Source organism: Aotus nancymaae, unplaced genomic scaffold (assembly GCF_030222135.1).
Source record: "Aotus nancymaae isolate 86718 unplaced genomic scaffold, 86718_ANA_hifiasm-v0.15.2.pri h1tg000040l, whole genome shotgun sequence".
NCBI classification, from domain to species: domain Eukaryota; kingdom Metazoa; phylum Chordata; class Mammalia; order Primates; family Aotidae; genus Aotus; species Aotus nancymaae.
Genome location: NW_026988454.1, coordinates 86,353,415 through 86,374,132, shown reverse-complemented (window position 1 = coordinate 86,374,132; position 20,718 = coordinate 86,353,415). Strand labels below are relative to the sequence as shown.

At 37.7% G+C, this 20,718-nt stretch overlaps 1 protein-coding gene across 3 annotated transcripts in view; it reads left to right on the top strand.

Annotated features, from left to right (window-relative positions):
- The window catches only part of BCKDHB (branched chain keto acid dehydrogenase E1 subunit beta), a 230,650-nt gene that overhangs the window by 11,344 nt on the left and 198,588 nt on the right, over positions 1-20,718 (top strand). For all 3 annotated transcript variants that reach the window (XR_010336695.1, XM_012471787.3, XM_064360897.1), the window contains exons 2-3: positions 4,330-4,407; positions 5,981-6,049. Coding sequence is in view for 2 of the 3 variants with exons in the window: in XM_012471787.3 (XP_012327210.1) it covers positions 4,330-4,407; positions 5,981-6,049 (147 nt within the window). In the remaining variant the exon portion in view is untranslated. The remainder of the gene's footprint in view (positions 1-4,329; positions 4,408-5,980; positions 6,050-20,718) is intronic.

The following is a 20,718-nucleotide window of genomic DNA, read 5'->3' as shown; positions in this document are numbered from 1 at the left end:
TTTTTTTTTTTTTTTTTGAGACGGAGTTTCGCTCTTGTTACCCAGGCTGGAGTGCAATGGCTTGATCTCTGCTCACCGCAACCTCCGCCTCCTGGGTTCAGGCAATTCTCCTGCCTCAGCCTCCTGACTAGCTGGGATTACAGGCACGCGCCACCATGCCCAACTAATTTTTTGTATTTTTAGTAGAGACGGGGTTTCACCATGTTGACCAGGATGGTCTCGATCTCTTGACCTCGTGATCCACCCGCCTCGGCCTCCCAAAGTGCTGGGATTACAGACATGAGCCACTGCGCCCGGCACGTTTATGTAATATTCTAAGTCTTTTGTTGTCATTTCAACAGTGTTCATGGCATCTTCATCAGCAATAGATTCCATCTCAAGAATCCACTTTCTTTGGATTTATAGAAAGCAGTAGATTCCATCTCAAGAATTCACTTGCTTTGAATTCTTCAGGTTGCATCCATAAAGAGCAACTCCTCATCCATTAAAATTTTATCATGAGATTGTAGCAATTAAGTCATATCTTTAGGCCGCTCTTTTAGTTCTCCTGCTACTTCTACCATGTCTGCAGTTACATTCTCCTTTGAAGTTTTGAACTCTTCAAAGTCATCCATGAGGCTGGGCACAATGGCTCGTGCCTGTAATCCTACCACTTTGGGAGGCCAAGGCTGGCGGATCATCTGAGTTCAGGAGTTTGAGACCAGCCTGGGCAACATGGTGAGACCTGGTGTCTACTAAAAATACAAAAAAAAAAAAAAAAAAAAAAAAAAAAAATAGCAGGCATGATAGTGCACACTTGTAATCCCTGGGTTGGCTGTGGCATGAGAATTGGTTGAACCCGGGAGGTGGAGGTTGAAAAAATAAATACAAATAAATAAGTAAAGTCATCCATGAGAGTTGGAATCAATTTATTTCAAACTCCTATAAACACTGACTTCTTTTTTACTGTTTTTTGAGATAGAGTCTCAATCTATCACCCAGGCTGGAGTGCAGTGGTGTGATCTTGGCTTACCGCAACCTCTACCTCCTGGGTTTAAATGATTCTTGTGCCTTAGCCTCCTGAGTAGCAGGATTTACAAGTGTGCACCACCACACCCAGCTAATTTTTTTGTATTTTTGGTAGAGGATGGGATTTCACCATGCTGGCTAGACTGGTTTCAAACTCCTGCCTCAAGTGATCCATCCTCCTTGGCTTCGCAAAGCTCTGGGATTACAAATGTGAGCCACCATACCCAGCCAGTGTTGACATTTTGACATTTCGTGAATCATGAACATTCTAAATGGCATCTAGAATAGTTAGTCCTTTCCAGAAGATTTTCAATTTACTTTGCCCAGATCCATCAGAGGAGTCATTATTCATGGCAAATATAGCTTTATAGACTATATTTCTTAAATAATAGGAGTTGAAAGTAGAAATTACTCCTTGATCTGCAAGCCACAGAATTGATGTATTAGCAGGTATGAAATCAATGTTAATCTTATACATCTCTGTCAGAGCTCTTGGGTGACCAGGTGCATTGTCAATGAGCAGTAATATTTTGAAAGGAATCTTTTTTTTTTTTTTTTCCTGAGCAGTAGGTTTCAATAGTCGACTTAAAATATTCAGGAAATCCTGATGTAAATGTGCTGTCATTCAGGCTTTGTTGTTTTCATTGAAAGAGAGCAAGCAGAGTGGATTTAGCATAATTCTCAAGGGTGCTAGGATTTTCAGAATAGTAAATGAACATTGGCTTCAACTTCAAATCACCAGCTACATGAGCCCCTCACAAAGGTGTCCACATGTCCTTTGAAGCCAGACATTGACTTTTCCTCTTTAGCTGTGAAAATCCAAGATGGCATCTTCCAATAGAAAGCTGTTTTGTCTCCATTAAAAATCTGTTGTTTAGTGTAGCCACCTTCATCAATGATCTTAGTGAGATCTGGATAACTTGCTGCAGCTTCTCCATTAGCACTTTATGCTTCAGTTTGCAGTTTTATGTACTATGATGGCTTCTTTTCTTAAACCTCATGAACCAAGCTCTGCTAGCTTTAGATTTTTCTCCTGCAGCTTCCTCACTTCTGTCAGCTTTCATAGCATTGAAAAGAGTTAGGGCCTTGCTCTAGATTAGGCTTTGGCTTAAGGGAATATTGTGTCTGATTTGATTTTCTATCCAGACCACTAAAATTTTCTTCATATCAGCAATAAGGCTATTTTGCTTTCTTATCGTTTGTGTGCTCACTGGAGTAACACTTTAAATTTTCTTCAAGAACTTTTCCTTTGCATTCACAACTAGGCTGTTTGGTGCAAGAAGCCTAGCTTTCAGATTTTCTGGACTTTCATCATGCCTTCTGTGCTAACCTTAGTCATTTTTCACTTATAAAGTGCGAGATATGCAGCTCTTCCTTTTACTTGAAAACTTAGAGGTCACTGTAGAATTCTTGATTGGCCTAATTTTCATATTATTATGTCTCAAGGAATAGACTGAGGAAAGGGAGAGAGAAAGGGGAATGACTGGTCAGTGGATCAGTGAGAACATACATAACATTTATTGAGGTTACTAATGTAATTGTCTTGGGGTGCCATGGCAGAATGTCAGAAGGCTGTGGTACCCCAAGATAATTATACCAGTAATCTCAAAGATTATTGATCACAGATCATGACAACAGATGTAATAGTAATGAAAAAGTTCAAAATTTTATGAGAATTACCAAAATGTGAAGGCACAAAGTAAGCATGCTGTTAGAAAAATGATGCTGATAGACTTGCTTGATACTGGGTTGCTACAAACTTTCAATTTGTAAAAATTGCAATATCTGTGGAGCAAAATAAAGTGAAGCACAATAAGATAAGATATGCCGGTATCTATTAAGTGGCATAGCCTTAGCCATGTGGTATGATTAGACCTGTGGTATAATTATGTATCTTTTGCCATAGGTGATATAAAATAATTTTTGAATAAATTCCTATTGTCTCCACCAAATAGAAGAGTAGAAACAGGCTCTGATTGTGGGCACAGAGGACAGAGGACTTATCTGACTGGGGATTGCCAAAACCTGAAGCCTGGGCATCCAGTACTGTTGAAAGGATGAGGGAGACATTAGATGCCAGAGCAGGTAGAACATCAGAAGGCCGGGGTATCAGTGGATAACAGGAAGAAAGATGTCATATTTCAGAATCTGCTGTGGAGCAATGCCCCGCTAGGGAAGAATATAGGTCTCCAGGAAAAGGACAGTTGAAGGCAGTAGCAGTAGCTGTTATAACCCACATTGGGAGTTACACCTTGACTGTTGGGACATACTAGGCTACTGAATAGCATGGAGGTTAGGTGGGGCAGTGATCAGGGTAAGCAGTAGGTATTTAAAAGATTTGTTATCAGCATGCTGTGGGTTAAGGCAACCACCAGTGTATAGATCAGGCACTAGGATGAAGAGTCGGCCTCTGGATTTGAGGAGATTTAGGCTGAAGCCTTTCTGTGCTCTGAGTTGTACTTTTGCAGAGGAGTTGACCTAAAGTTCTGTGATGACTGTGGGCACTGGGTGGCACCTAGGCTTGAATCAAAGCTCCAGTGTAATGATGTTTCTCAATTCCAACATTTATAACTTTATCAAATGAAGCTTTTCTATACCATTCAGAAAAGTACCAAGGTCAAGATAGAAGGACATGGACAGAGTCCAGAATCTAACAATAAATAGCTAATATTTATTCAGCACTCACTGCATCAGGTACTGTTCCGAGTGTATTACATTTACTGCTTCATTTATTCCTTCCAAAAAATCCATTTAGGGGATGGGCACTGGCTCGCAGATAATCTATTTAAGTAATAAGACAAGAAGAAGGACTAAATATGATGTGATTAGGCATAAGATTATGGTATTTTCCAAACTCCGGCAGTTCTGGGTACTAAAGTTTAACTTTAGCTTTCCTTATTGTTTTATGGTCCATGACGATTTGCTTTTGAAAACATATTTAACACAAGCCACTGGTCATGCGTAATCCTTATGACTTGGTTCCTAACACCTGTCTGTGGTGTCTTCCGAGACCACTCACTTTGACTGGTCCTCTTTTTTGACTTTCCGTAGGTCTTATTGTCTACACACATTAAGTCACTGGGTTATATTCTTTCTTCTTTTTTTATATTATTACAAAAAATTATTTAATATGAGTAAATTTTGCCCCATTAACAAGCTTCTTCTCCAGGTCTGTATTGTTTTTCTATCTTACAATAATTCAGCAGTTTGCATAATGCCTTTCTTTGTATGTTGATTTTAGTCAAGTTGTAATCAACTGTTAAGAAACTGGTTGTTTTTACATATTTTACAATGTATGAAATTTTTTTTTTATTTTTACAGGGCAAACTCAGAAAATGAATCTTTTCCAGTCAATAACAAGTGCCTTGGATAACTCACTGGCCAAAGATCCTACTGCAGGTAATCCTGATTTGTGCTTGAATTGTTGTAGCTGTGTTAATTCCAGAATTGAAGATTTGCTTGAAATATTTATGTGGAGCTCAATGGTTAACATTGAATCTACCTGAAATTTTCAAAGGCCTGCCCAAATGATTAGGGCTAAATAATCAAATTGCAACATTAGTCCACTTATTACCAGTTAGTTCTCATGTATATCTAACACCAAATCAGCTTCCTCTTACAGTATGTGTGGTCCTGATATTATATTCGTAACTTCTGGATTAAAACCTACTATGTACTCCTGTTTCTCTGGCATATAGAAAAAACAAAATACCTTTTGATTCAGCTATTTATTTCTAAAATGAAGACTTGATTTTATGCTTCCCTTTGGGATACATTGTCATTCAGATTGTATTTTGGAAAAAATTATAATATTTATGTATAATTTTATAAGTAACTTAATCTTCATCATATTAAATTATCGATACAAAACCAATTGTTCTTCCATTATATGTTTTCTAAATTTAATTGGCTTTACTTTTATTTGAAGTAAATATATGTATATGTGTATAAATATATGTATATTTTGTATATTGAAGTAAATATATGTATGTGTGTGTACATATATTTAACATGTATCTATTTCTGTATATACAGTATATAAATGTGTGTATGTATGTTTACTACACATTGGGCTTCCACTTGAGAATCTGTAGTTTTAAGATTAAATGAAAAACAGGTTATTTTTTAGGGAGAAGTGAGAGCTGGACTGAAGAATGATTAGATCTTGATTTGTTCTGAATGCTACCTGAGAATGATTGAACTAGATGAGTAAATTCAAACATAGAGAAGGGTGAGTTTTTTCTTGAGGTTCAAAAAGCTGGTTAGGTGCATTTTGAGACTAGCATTCAGCTCTGTGAATACTCTCTATTTTAAAGCTCCTGCCAATTTCCACTCACACCATTCTTTGCCTTGCTCACTGTGTTCCATCATGTTTGCTTCCTTTCTGCTTCACACACGAAATCCCTTTCCTATTTGTGACTGTTCCCTTAGCTTGGAATGTTCTGATGGCTAACTGTATACTATGTCTCAGGAAAAACCACTGGCCTGGAAGTCTGGAGCATGAGTTCTTCCTCTAGCTTTCTGAGTTGGTCAGTCACTTTACTACTTCTCTGGTCTCATTTTCTTCATGGATAAAACAAATGAGATTCTAGATTGGTGGTTCTTTCTTAACTGGGGTGATCTTAGCCCCTACTCCCACAACTGTCTTTACGTTTAACAATGTAAGCGAAGGCACTTTTGGTTGTCTCAACTCTGTGTGTGTGTGTGGGGGGGGGGGGGGGAGTAACTGTCATCCAGTGAGTAGAGACCAGAGGTGCTGCTATATATCTAAATTGCATAGGACAGGCCCTCACAACAAAAGAATAGTCTAGTCTAAAATGTCAATAATGTAGAAGTTGAGAAACCTCGATCTATATCTATGGTTCATTTCTCTTTCGTGATTTAAAATGTAAACATTTAAATTACTTACTTCTCATTGTTAGCATTATTTAGGGATTATTAAGTAAAACATTATTTAAATAATGTTTTTCAGTAATATTTGGTGAAGATGTTGCCTTTGGTGGAGTCTTTAGATGCACTGTTGGCTTGCGAGACAAATATGGTAAGTAAATATCTATATGAATAGTATTCTGATAGAAATTTTACTAAAAGATCTTAAAAATACAAACTATGCCTACTAAATTTTTTGTTATATTCTCATTGTATGGATGAATTCCTTTTCATTTCCAGTGCCACCTGCAGAATCCTTTGGCTTAGATTTCCTCAAATGTCTTCTAGTATCCCTCTGATCTAGTTCATGTTACACATACAGTGTAATTGATTCCAAAATCATCATCATTAAATGTATTGTTTATTGTTTCATTCTTCTGTTCAAGAACCTTTGATGTTTTATTGCTGCCTGCCTCAGCCAATTTCAATTCCATTGCCTGTAGTTCACGATTCTGCCTGTTGGTTTTCTATTAGCAAATTTTACCTTTTCGAGAAGAGAGAGAGAGGGAGAGGGGTTTATTTTTTAAAGAACTGGCTCATGTGATTGTGGGGCTGTCAAGTCCATAGGGCAGCCTGGCTGCCTGAGTTTCAAACTCAGGCAGGGTTTCTGTTTTAGTCTTGAGGCTGAATTTCTTTTTGCTTGGGAAACTGAACTCTTTTAAGGCCGTAAATTGGTTATATGAGGCCTACCCACATTATATAAGGTAATCTGCTTTATTCAAAACCTACTGATTTAAAGCCTAATAACATCTAAAAAATACCTTCACAGCAACTTCCACACCTGTGTTTGACCAAATATTAATAACTGGGTGCCATAGCCTGGTCAAGTTGACATATAATGAACCATTATATACATTATCCTTCTTATCTGTTTTATCCCAGCTGATGTCTTTTAATTGGCATGTGATTGATTTCTCCCCATTGCTTTTATTAATTTCATTTGACTCAGTTAAAATCATCAGAGTGCATTTTGGCCTGTCTTTGAATTCCCACTCTTCTGACTTGCTGTGTAAGGGATGTGTTTTGACCTCTTATTGTAAGGGATACCTTTGAAGTGCTTTTGATACTTTATTTTTTTCTCTTAGTCTTATCTGATTTAGAATTCAGCAAAGCAGTTCTCGTGAGGGCTGGGAGGAGCTGACATCGCCCTCTCTTCTTTCCTTTGCCATTGCTCTATGTTGCTTGTGTGTTCATACAGGGCGAGAGGAGTGAGGGTCTTTAAGATTTTTCAAAAAATTGTCTCTCTTTCTGTTCTGCTGTTTCTGAGGTTATGCTGTACTTAAATACAAGAACCCATACATGTTCCATGTCATGTATTGGGAACTTCCAGCTTAGCCTTGTCTCTTCCATTTGTAGCAGGTTGAGTTTCTGGGTCCAGTCCCTCTGCTTTTTCCTACTTCTAATACCTTCTTAGAGCTTGAGGTAGTTGGGCAAAAGATAATTTTTCCTGATCATTTAGACTCCTGTTACAAACTTTTAGGTCTTTAAAAAACAGTTAAAAATCTTTACACATTTGATTTCAAAAGTAATGCACATACATTGTAGACAACTTGGAGAATATGGAAAAGCATAAAGAAAATAAAAATTGCTCATATTTTCAGAGATAACTTGGAGATAACCACTGTACATATCTTGGAATATATACTTCTAGACAATATTTGAATAGTTTGTATATATTAACTAACATTTCAAACACAGAATTATACTTCTGTAACTGAATCTTTTTTGTATCTGGTGTAGCTATGCTGTGGAACAATGTCTAGACTTCTCGATTCCATCTTGCCTGACTCAGTGTGGTAACATGCCATGTGCTTGTATATGCTGGTGAGTCCTTTGTTGACTGTCTGCCCATGTCCTCTTTCATGACACTCTTCTTACCTCTTCTGTTTGGTGCATTTTATCCATGCCATCTGCTGCTCACCCACTGGTGACTCCTGAATTTCTATCTCTAGTTCAGACTTCTGAGCGTCAGATCTGTGTATTCAGTTTCTGCTGCACATCTTTACCTCAGTGTCCCATAGTCAATTCAGACTCAGCATTTCCACACCTAGCAAATGTATGCCTCCTAGTACATTTCCTATTTTGGTGACTATGTCACCAACCCTTTAGTTACCTAAGCCAGACACTGGGAAAATTCTGAGTGTCTTCCTTCTTTCTAGTTCTCCACAACCAGTGAAGTTGTACACTTGTATCTAATCTGGCCCCTTCCTTCCATTCTTACTGCCCTAGTACTTCAGATCTTTAATTTTTCTCTGCTCGCAAAATTTCATTTCTTTTCTTAGCAATCATCACTTCTTTAGTCTCATTCTCCCTCCAATCCATTCCCTCTCTTGTTGCCAGTGTGATCATTTTAACATGTATATTTCTTAGCAGGACATACAAAAGACTTTGAGATCTACCTAGGTAGCTACCTGACCTCATCTGCTTTTGTTTTTATTTTTAAAACTGTCATTAATTTTCCACACTTTTAAGGGGTTTGACTATGGAAGTTTTCCAGCCAAGTCTTCAAAATCCTTTAGAACGTCTTCCTTTGTTTTTTTGAACTAGTAATCTTGGTGCTCCTGAACCACCACAAATAAGTTATCAACTGATCTCAGACAATGAACCTGTGCCAGACTTCCCAGTGAAATGACAAAATATATCTTGCCGCGGTCTCTGCGGATTTTGCATGGTGATCCAAGTTTCTCTCTCACTTCATCTGCAGCTGTTTGTTCAAAGCCAGTAGGTACAGTGGCTCCAATAGTGACTAGAAGCTCAGATTCACTTTGAGGTCACTTTCTGTCACTTGTACAGACCTCTGGTTCTCATGAAGGTTCACATCTAGGAGTTGGTTAGTGGCTTCTTCATTGTCACACATGTTGGCTGTGCTTCCAAGGTTCCTAATGCTGTCCCTTTAAAAGCAGTACTGTCCCTTTAAAAGCAGTACTGTCCTATGCCTACTTGCCAGGCTCTGGGATCCACAGATGGGCATCAGGAGATTTTGGAAGTAATCTGCCATCTGCAAAGACTCTTTCAGCTCCCGCAGTCCATTGGCCTCTCGCGCTCAGGTCCTATTTTATCTATTTTTTATTTTTTACTCTACAGACCCAGGAACTTGAGCTTATTTTTATTTTTATTAAAACTAATGTTGAGTTACTGGATTTTTCTCTTAAGTCTCTGTTGTTTTTTCATCCCTCTTCCTTTGCACATGCTATCTGAGTCTCTCTCCCCTGTCTGATTACCTGGTAGCCTCAAGTTTCTCCTTCAGAAATTTCCTCTGTGAAATTCTTCCAGACCCTCCAAGCAGACCCAGGCAGTTCTTTGTCACTATTCACACTGCATCTTTTAAGTCTTGAAAGTTGTACTGTATTTTTTTCCCCAACGTATCTCCACGCCAAACAGTTGTCAAAGGCAGCAGATCTTTAAACTGCTTCACGGAATGCATTCCTAGGACCTAATATTGTGTCAGGCAGTATTTATGAAATGCATGCTGTTGAGTGAATTTACCCTTTGCTCTCACTATGACAGTGAATTTACCCTTTGCTCTCTACTGTCTCAGGAAGGGGGTTTCCCTCCCTAAGATTAATTATTTGGGTTGGTCTGATTTTATTTTCCTTAAAAAATAGGTTAAAACAGGGAGAAACTAACTCTTACTTAAATAAGTCCAGTGCTTTTAGAGGACACCTGTGAATTTATATTTCCTGTCATGGCAGGAGCCTGAGCTAACTAATGGCTAAGTAACTCTTAGCTTTATTGTCAACAGCTGCTGTGAATTTTAACAATTTTTTTAGGGCAGTCAAGTTACATTTTAGTAATTTCAGGTTGAGGATGTTGATCAAGAAGAAAAATTAAATCACGGATACACACTAATGAGAATAAGTGAGCTTCTGCTTTCCGAAGTAAAGAATAAAGGAAAGGGTGAAGAGAAAGATATTAAAATGCATTTTTCTTGCGTATTTAAAAAATGTCACATACTTAAAAAAATTATCTGCCCTTTTGAGTATAGACCAGGAATTTTTAGCTATACAGAAGCATAACCGTCTGCTTAGCATTTTTTTAGGATAATTTGTATTTAAAATAACTAAAGGATTATGTTGATATGGTTCATTATAACAATCAAGTCACACTGCCTTAAATGATGAAGCAAAGAAAACCTCTTGTGCCATATCAATTCACTTTCTGAAGAGAGCTGAATGTGGAGTGGGAGAGGATCACAGTCAGTAGATGGCAGCCTACACTTTGAAATGAGAACATCCCTGTTGGCATTGTACCAGTACTTGAACTGCTGCAGCATTTTGTATTCCATCAGAAGGCAGAATTTGAAGGATTGTGCATTACTGACATATGTTGTAAAGCTGAATACTACTTGATATGAAAAAGAAGGAATTGCATAATTAGAGGCAATGCTATAACAAAAGGAAGAGAGACATAGAGCTGTTTGTATTCCAGATGATCCAGATGAGTGTGGACTTAGCATCACTAAACTGCTTCTCTTCCTTGTCCTTTGATAGAACAAAATCGTATGAGTGCTTTGAAAATTAAAAGAAATAAAATAGTATGTCCTCATCAACATTGCATTCCAAATGGCAGCTTTAACTACTGTAGGGAATGAGATGTATTGATTAGAAGCAACAGCTGGAACTCTGGGGAAGCAGGGAATGGGAGAGGGCAGTTAAAGGCAGTTGATTTGTAGGGTGTGTGTGATTTTATGTTGAATGCCACATATGCTTGCTTCCTTCCTTCCTTCCCTCCCTCCCTCCTTCCCTCCCTCCTTCCTTCCTTCCTTCTTTCCTTCTTTTCTCTCCCTCCCTCCCTCCCTTCCTTCCTTCCCTCGCTCTGCCACCCAGGCTGGAGTTCAGTGCAATCTCGGCCTCTGCTCACTGCAATCTCTGCCTCTCAGGTTCCAGTGATTCTCCTGCCTCAGCCTCCCAAGTAGCTGGGACTACAGGTGCCCACCACTATACCCGGCTAATTTTTGTATTTTTATAGAGAGGGGGTTTCACTATGTTGGCTAGGCTGCTCTCAAACTCCTGACCTCAGGTGATCTGCCCGCCTGGGCCTCCCAAAGTGCTGAGATTACAGGTGAGCCTCCATGCCTGACATCACACATGCTTTCATTCACGTAAGTAATGAGACAGATTCCTCATGTCATGTACAAAATCCGTACTCATTATCATTCTCTGAGAGAGAGAGAAAGAAAGAGAGAGTGTATGTGTGCATGTGTGTTATTCAAATAAGATTTTGGTGTGTCAGGTTTAAGGTATGTTTGTAACATTCTTCTGTACTGATATAACTATTGCCTGGCTGTGGTTCTTAGAGTATATTTGGTCCACTTATTGGAGGAAACTTAGGTGAGGAAAGGAATAGCTGAGGACCTCCTGAATTAATCTACAGGCCTAAACATCTGCCTTTTCATGGGACTTGATATTTTTCCATTACTGTATCCATTCCTTTACACCACAAGTATGGCCTGTCATAGCAGCTTGGGAAAACTAATATAACCACTTACTTGTTTTCTTATGTAAACATCACAGAAATGTATAACCAGATACTTTAATACACTGAAGTCAGGACAGAAAACTAGGACAGGCATGTGGTGAAGGCAAGTTTTCGTCTGTAATATACCAAAATGTGGGAGTTGATTTTGGGCCTCAGTGTTCTCATCAGTAAATTGAAGGGAAAAGACCAGGTGGTCCTCCTGGATCCTTCCAGCACATACATTTAGGTCATTTTTGTGGTTTTATTTGCTTTTAAAAAAGAGGAACACAGTTTTTTTTTCATGTTTTGATTCCCTTTACATTTAGAGGTTTTTTTTTTTTGAATATAGTTGTTTTAGCATTTTGGAACCTTAAGCATTTAATTTTTTCTTAAGATGTCCCTTTTCCAGCGTGAGTTTTATTTTATTATTTATTTATTTATTTCAGATTCAGTCTCACTGTGTTACCCAGGCTAGAGTGCAGTGGTGAGATCTCGGCTCATTGCAACCTCCGCTCCTCCCACTGCCTGATTTAAGTGATTCTTGTGCCTCAGTTTCTGAGTAGCTGGGATTACAGGCATACGCCACTACACCTGGATAATTTTTGTATTTTTAGTAGTGATGGGGTTTTACCATGTTGGCCAGGCTAGTCTTGACATCCTGACCTCAAGTGATCTGCCTGTCTTGGCCTCCCGAAGTACTGGGATTACAGACTTGAGCCACTGCACCTGGGTCGTTTTCCAGCATAAGTTTTAAATTTAGGCAAAATCTTTGCTCTCATAATTTTTTGAGAATTATGAAATTAATGTCTTTAACAGAAAAAAATGACCTTCCATTATATGTTCTTGTTGCAAAGAAAGGGTTACTTGGGTGATACTCATATTCTTCGTGTATTTAGTGTCAGGTTTCCATCGTAGAATGACAGTCTGTGATATGGGAGTTTGGTTTCTGGGTTGTTGAAACTAATTTTACCAAAGGAAATAACCGGATAAAATTCATGAAAACTCCTTAGGGAAATCGAATAGATACATGATTTATTTCCCCTATTGAAGTATATTATTTATGACATAAAAGCAGATTGAATATCATATATAGATTGTGAGATGTCTGAGGAATTTGGAGTGAAAACAGATAATAATAAGTTGGCATAAATCTGGTTTCTAATATATTTATTAAAAATACTTTTAAAGGATTGTTAGTAACTTTAAGTTGCTCTTGATATTACAAAATTCCTTTGTTTTCCAAAAGTACACATGTTGGCAGAACTAGATGAACATGTTTAATATGCCTTTTTTTCTCCACAATGCTTTTTTCAAACATTAATTTATTTCTAAAAATTAAGGTCAAATATATGTAACATTTACGTTTTAATCATTTTTACTGTTCATTGTTATTAATTATACATTCACATTGTGGTGCACTTATTACCACCATCCATCACCAGAACTTTTTTCATCTTACAAAACTGAAACACTGTAACCATCAAACAATAACTCCCATTTTCTCTCCAACAGTCCCTGGCAAGAACCCATTCTACTTTCTATCTCTATGAATTTGACTACTGTAAGTGCCTTATGTGAGTGGAATCATACAGTATTTGTCCTTTTGTGACTGGCTTATTTCATTTATAATAATGTCCTCAAAGTTCATCCATGTTGCAGCATGTGTCAAAGTTTCCTCCCTTTTTAAGGCTGCATAATATTTTGTTGTATGCATATACCATATTTTGTTTATCTATTCATTTGTTGATGGTTGTTTGGTTTGCTTCTACCTTTTGGCTATTGTATCTAAGACTGCTATAAATACTGATGTGCAAATATTTGCTAGTGTCACTGCTTTGTTAATTCAGAAGAACAAAGTTAGAGGGCTACTTTCTTTCTTCAAAACTTACTGTAAATCTATAGTTATCAAAACAGTGGGACAATGGCAAAAGACAAACATTGATGAATGGAATAGAATAGAGAACCGAGAAATAAACCCTTGAATATCTGGTCATTAATTTTTGACAATGGTACCAATACCATTTAACAGAGGAAAGGACAGTCTTTTCAACAAATGATGCTGGGAAAACTGGATATTCACATGCAAAAGAATGAATTTGGACCCTTACTTACCATATACAAAAATTAACTCAAAATGGATCAAAGACTTAAATATAAAACTCTTTGAAGAAAATGTAAGGGAAAAGCTTCATTAATTGGATTTGATAATGGTTTTTAAAATATGACTTTAAAGGTATAGGCAACAATAAAAAGATAAATTGGACTGCATCACAGTTAAAAACATGGACTTTGAAGGACACTATTAACAGGGTAAAAAGGCAGTCCACAGAACAGGAGAAAATACTTGCAAGTCACTTATCAGATAAGAGGTCAATATCCAGAATATATAGAGAACTTCTAAAACTCTACAAGAAAAAGAAACCAATAAGTCAATTAAAAATAAGCAAAGGACTTGCACAGACATTTCTCCCAAGAAAATATATAAATTACCAATGAAAAGATGCTCAACGTTACTAATTATTAGGAAATGCAAGTCAGTAGCACAATGGAATACCACTTCATACTCATTAGGATGGCTTTTATCAAGGAAACAGGAAATAACAAGTGTTGCTGAGGATGAAATTGGAATCATTGTGCATTGTTGGTGGGAATGTAAAGTGATGCAACTGGAGTGGAAAACAGTAGGGTAGTTCCTCAAAAAATCAGAATTTCTGTATGATTGCAATATGCCTTTCTTTTTATCTCATTTAAAAAATCCAGCTGAATGAGTTAACATGGAAAATAGAAGGGAAATATTATCGATGCATACTTTATTTACTTTAGCTTTTCTTATTTATTGCTTTGATGACCTTTTGTTATTTTCCAAATAAAGATTTTAGACACTACTAATATTAGCATGAGTACAAATCGTCACTGTATTTTAATTTCTCTAATTTATAACACTGACCTCTCAGAACTTTAGTTCTATATAACATGGATATAGACTAGATAAGAATTTCTCAGCCTATCAGCATTACTTATTTATTTCTCTATTTATTTGTTTAAGAGTCAGGGTCTTGCTCTATTGCCTAGGCTGCAGTGTGGTGGTACAATCACACCTCACTACAGCCTTGAACTCTTGGGCTCAAGCAATTTTCCTGCCTCTCACAGTATTCTCACTGTTGGTCTGTTGACCAGTGGCTTAAAAAATAACATTTAATAAAATAAGATATTTAATATATTTTGTAGGACATCAGAGCTGGGGAGAAATGGAGGGTATATCTAGTCTAGTGGTTTTCAACTGCTCATGATTTTGGCAATGTCTAGAGATATTTTTGGTTGTCACACCTTGGGGGGTACCGCTAGCATCTGGTGGATGGAGACCTAGAATGCTGCTAAACATGCACGGAGCAGCCCCAATAAAGAACTGTCTGGACCAAAATGTCAATACTGTTGAAGCTGGCTGGGCATGATGGCTTACAGTTGTAATCCTAGTGCTTTGGGAGGCCAAGTTGGGAGGATTGCTTGAGACCAAGAGTTTGAGACCAGCCTAGGCACCATAGCAAGATGACCCCCACCCCTACAAAAAAAAATAGTTAAGTAGGATGGCACACATCTGTAGTCCAACTACTTAGGAGGCTGAAGCAGGAGAGCCCAGGAGTTTGAGGCTGCAGTGAGCTGTGATCATACCACTGCATTCCAGTCTTGGTGACAGAATAAGACTCAGACTCTAAAAAGAAAAAAAATAGTGCAGAGAGGCTGAGAAACTCTAATCTATATCCATGTAATGTGGAAACTGAAATTCTGAGAGGTCGAGTTGCTCAGTGTCAAGTGGTCTGGAGCTCGTTTCCTAAAACCTGGTTCTAGGCTTTTTGTACTATATATTTTCCCCTCATTTATAAATGAGCAGCTAATTTATGTAAAACATTAAAAAATAAGGAATTCTAATAAAGCAAAGCTCCTGGGTTTTGATTATTTGTGGAATAAGAAGCTAGTGATCAGAAGCCCATATTAAAAAGTTGAAAAAAATCTATTTTTGTTATTCTCTTGTGTACCAGATTTTCTGAGTGCATTGGGTTATTCTGGGGTGGGAGCTACTGCTCTAACAATTTTTTAAAAAATTTAATTGATGGCCGTGCATGGTGGCTCACGCCTGTAATCCAAGCACTTTGGAGGCCAAGGCGAGCGGATCACCTGAGGTCGGGAGTTCAAGACCAGCCTGACCAACATGGTGAAACCCCATCTTTAAAAAAAAAAAATTAATCGATTAAACAATAAATGTTAGAGCTGCCAACAGGTGTTCTCTTTGACATTTTAAGCATCAGTCAGAATGTAATGACCTTAAGCCAGTTTTTCTCAATCTTATTTAACAATGACATGCTTTTAAAAATTTTCAAATGTATGCATCAACAGGGGCTTGGAAGATAGGCTTGGATTTAAGTGAACAAAGAAAAATGGGAGTATAGGTAATTATTGTCAGAAAGTATAAAATTGATTCATATATCTTTTAAGCTTCACAAGAATTAGAAGAATGAGACCATGTTTATTTTATTTATTTATTTATTTATTTTTTTGGGGGACGAAGTTTCGCTCTTGTTACCCAGGCTGGAGTGCAATGGTGCGATCTCGGCTCGCCGCAACCTCCGCCTCCTGGTTTCAGGCAATTCTCCTGCCTCAGCCTCCTGAGTAGCTGAGATTACAGGCACGCGCCACCATGCCCAGCTAATTTTTTGTATTTTTAGTAGAGACGGGGTTTCACCATGTTGACCAGGATGGTCTGATCTCTTGACCTCGTGATCCACCCGCCTCGGCCTCCCAAAGTGCTGGGATTACAGGCGTGAGCCACCGCGCCTGGCCAATTAGGAATAATATATATTAGAAAAGTAAAAGATCTTTGTTTTGTATTTTTATTGTCAAATATGATATCCACATTGTCGAGCCACACATACATAATATGAAGGATGTTGCTAAATTAGCCTCCTAAATCTGATGCCTAGTGTTCTGAAAATTCTCTTCTAGACTGGTACCTTTAACAGGGCGATTAACTCTGACATTTTTCCTTTCAGAATTTACAAGTTTTTGAATTATTTAGAATTTTCGAATATTTTAATTGTTTTATTTTAATTTGTTTTGTTTTTGACAGCTCACTTTCTTTTTATTTATTTATTTTTATTTTACTTTAAGTTTACTTTAAGTTCTGGGTTACATGAGTAGATCTTGCAGAATTGTTACATAGGTATATGCATGCCATGGTGGGTTTGCTGCCTCCATTCCCCCGTCACCTACATTAGGTATTTCTTCTAATGTTATTCCTCCCCAGTCTCCCCACCGCCGCTATCCCTCCCCTAGTCCCCCATCCCCCAACAGACCTCAGTGTGTGATGTTCCCCTCCCTGTGTCCATGTGTTCTCATTGTTTAGCACCCACTTATGGGTGAGAACATGCGGTTTTCTGTTCTTGTGTTAGTTTGCTGAGAATGATGGTTTCTAGATTCATCCATGTCCCTGCAAAGGACATGAACTCATCGTTTTTTATGGCTGCCTAGTATTCCATGGTGTATATGTACCACATTTTCTTTGTCCAGTCTATCCTCAGTGGGCATTTGGGTTGGTTCCAGGTCTTTGCTATTGTAAACAATGCTGCAATGAAGATACGAGTGTGTGTGTCTTTATAATAGAACAATTTATAATCCTTTGGTTAGATACCCAGTAATGGGATTACTGGGTCAAATGGTATTTCTATTTCTAGATCCTTGAGGAATCGCCACACTGTCTCCCACAATGGTTGGACTAATTTACACTCCCACCAACAGTGTAAAAGTGTTCCTGTTTCTCCACATCCTCTCCAGCATCTGTTGTCTCCAGATTTTTTAATGATCACCGTTATAACTGGCGTGAGATGGTATCTCAATGTGGTTTTGATTTGCATTTCTCTAATGACCAGTGATGATGACCATTGTTTCATATGCTTGTTGGCCTCATGTATGTCTTCTTTTGAAAAGTGTCTGTTCATATCCTTCTCCCACTTTTGAATGGGTTTGTTTTTTTTCTTGTAAATCTGTTTTAGTTCCTTGTAGATAGATTCTGGATATTAGCCCTTTGTCAGATGGGTAGTTTGCAAAATTTTTTTCCCATTCTGTTGGTTGCCATTTCACTCTAATGATTGTTTCTTTTGCTCTGCAGAAGTCCCTAATTAGATCTCGTTTGTCTACTTTGGCTTTTGTTGCCATTGCTTTCGGTGTTTTAGTCATGAAGTCCTTGCCTATGCCTATGTCCTGAATGGTATTGCCTAGGTTTTCTTCTAGGGTTTTTATGGTGTTAGGTCCTAGGTTTAAATCTTTAATCCATTTAATTTTAGTGTAAGGTGTAAGGAAGGGGTCCAGTTTCAGCTTTCTGCACATAGCTAGCCAGTTTTCCCAACACCATTTATTAAACAGGGAATCCTTTCCCCATTACTTGTTTTTGTCAGGTTTGTCAAAGATCAGTTGGTTGTAGATGTGTGGTGTTACTTCCGAGGCCTCTGTTCTGTTCTATTGGTCTTTATCTCTCTTTGGTACCAGTACCATGCTGTTTTGATTACTGTAGCCTTGTAGTATAGTTTGAAGTCAGGTAGCATGATGCCTCCAGCTTTGTTCTTTTTGCTTAGGATTGTCTTGGCTATGCAGGCTCTTTTTTGGTTCTATATGAAGTTTAAAGTGCTTTTTTTCCAGTTCTATGAAGAAGGTCAATGGTAGCTTGATGCGAATAGCATTGAATCTATAGATTACTTTGGGCAGTATGGCCATTTTCACGATATTGATTCTTCCTAACCATGAGCATGGAATGTTTTTGCATCTGTTTGTGTCCTCTCTTATTTCATTGAGCAGTGGTTTGTAGTTCTCCTTGAAGAGGTCCTTCACATCCTTTGTTAGTTGTATTCCTAGGTATTTTATTCTCTTTGTAGCAATTGTGAATGGGAGTTTGCTCATGATTTGGCCCTCTGTTTGTCTGTTATTTGTGTACAGGAATGTTTGTGATTTTTGCATGTTGATTTTGTATCATGAGACTTTGCTGAAGTTGCTTATCAGCTTAGGGAGATTTTGAATGAGGTGATGGGGTCTTCTAAATATACAATCATATCATCTGCAAATAGAGACAATTTGACTTCCTCTTTTCTTAATTGAATACCCTTTAATTCTTTTTCTTGCCTAATTGCTCTCGCTAGAACTTCTAATACTATATTGAATAGGAATGGTGAGAGAGGGCACCCTTTCCTAAGTGCCAGTTTTCAAAGGGAATGCTTCTAGTTTTTGCCCATTCAGTATGATATTCTCTGTGGGTTTGTTGTAAATAGCTTTTATTATTTTGAGATACATTCCGTTGATACCTAGTTTATTGAGAGTTTTTAGCATAACGGGCTGTTGAATGTTATCGAAGGTGTTCTCTGCATCTACTGAAATAATCATGTAGTTTTTGTCTTTTCTTCTGTTTATGTGGTGGATTATGTTTATAGACTTTGTTATGTTGAACCAGCCTTGCATCCCCAGGATGAAGCCTACTTGATTGTGATGTATAAGCTTTTTGATGTGCTGTTGCATTTGGTTTGCCAGTATTTTATTGAAGATTTTTGCATCAATGTTCATTATGGATACTGACCTGAATTCTTTTTTTTTTTTTTTAGTTGTTTCTCTGCCAGGTTTTGGTATCAGGATGATGTTGGTCTCATAAAATGAGTTAGGGAGGATTTTCTCTTTTTGTATTCTTTGGAATAGTTTCAGAAGTAATGGTTCCAGCTTCTCTTTGTATGTCTGGTAGAATTGGCTGTGAACCCATCTAGACCTGGACTTTTTTTTTTTATTGGTAGGCTATTAGTTGCTGCCTCAACTTCAGACCTTGTTTTTGGTCTATTCTGGGGTTCAACATCTTCCTGGTTTAGTCTTGGGAGGGTGTAAGTGTCCAGGAATTTATCCATTTCTTCTAGATTTACTGGTTTATGTGCATAGAGTTGTTTGTAGTAATCTCTGATGGTAGTTTATATTTCTGTGGAATCGGTGGTGATATCCCCTTTATTATTTTTAATGCATCTATTTGATTCTTCTCTATTTTCTTTTTTATTAGTCTGGCTAGTGGTCTATTTTGTTGATCTTTTCAAAAACCATCTACTGGATTTATTGATGTTTTGAAGATTTTTTGTGTCTCTATCTCCTTTAGTTCTGCTGTGATCTTAGTCATTTCTTGTCTTCTCCTAGCTTTTGAATTTGTTTGATCTTACTCTTCTAGCTCTTTTAATTTTGATGATAGGGTGTTGATTTTAGATCTTTCCTTGCTTCTCATATGGGCATTTAGTGCTATACATTTCCCTCTGGACACTGCTTTAAATGTGTCCCAGATATTCTGATACGTTGTATCTTTGTTCTCATTGGTCTCAAAGAACATCTTCATTTCTGTCTTCATTTCATTATTTATTCAATAGTCATTCAGGAGTAGGTTGTCCAGTTTCCATGTAGTTGAGCAGTTTTGAGTGAGTTTCTTAATCCTGAGTTCTAATTTGATTGCACTGTGGTATGGTTGTTATGATTTCTGTTCTTTTGCATTTGCTGAGGAATGATTTACATCCAATTATGTGGTCAGTTTTAGAGTAAGTGCAATGTGGTGTTGAGAAGAATGTATATTCTGTGGATTTAGGGTAGAGAGTTCTGTAGATATCTATTAGGTCTGCTTAGTCCAGATCTGAATTCAAGTCCTGGATATCCTTGTTAGGTTTTTGTCTCGTTGATCTGTCTAATATTGAAAGTGGAGTGTTAAAGTCTCCCACTATTATTGTGTGGAAGTCTCTTTGTAGGTCGTTAAAAATTTGCTTTATGTATCTGGGTGCTCATGTATTTAAGATTGTTAGCTCTTCTTGTTGCATTGATCCGTTTAACATCATGTAATGCACTTGTTTGTCTCTTTTGATCTTTGTTGGTTTAAAGTCCATTTTATCAGAGACTAGGATTGCAACCCCTGCTTTTTCTTGCTCTCCATTTGCTTGGTAAATCTTCCTTCTTCCCTTTATTTTGAGTCTGTATGTGTCTTTGCATGTGAAATGGATCTCCTGAATGCAGCACACCGATGGGTCTTGACTTTTTATTCAGTTTGCCAGTCTGTGCCTTTTGATTGGGGCATTTAGCCCATTTACATTTAAGGTTAATATTGTTATGTGGGAATTTGATCCTGCCATTTTGATACTAGCTGGTTGTTTTGCCTGTTAGCAGTTTCTTCATTGTGTTGATAGTCTTTACCATTTGGTATGTTTTGGCTCTGTAGCTGGTGCTGGTTCTTCTTTTCCATGTTTAGGGCTTCCTTCAGGAGCTCTTGCAAGGCAGGCC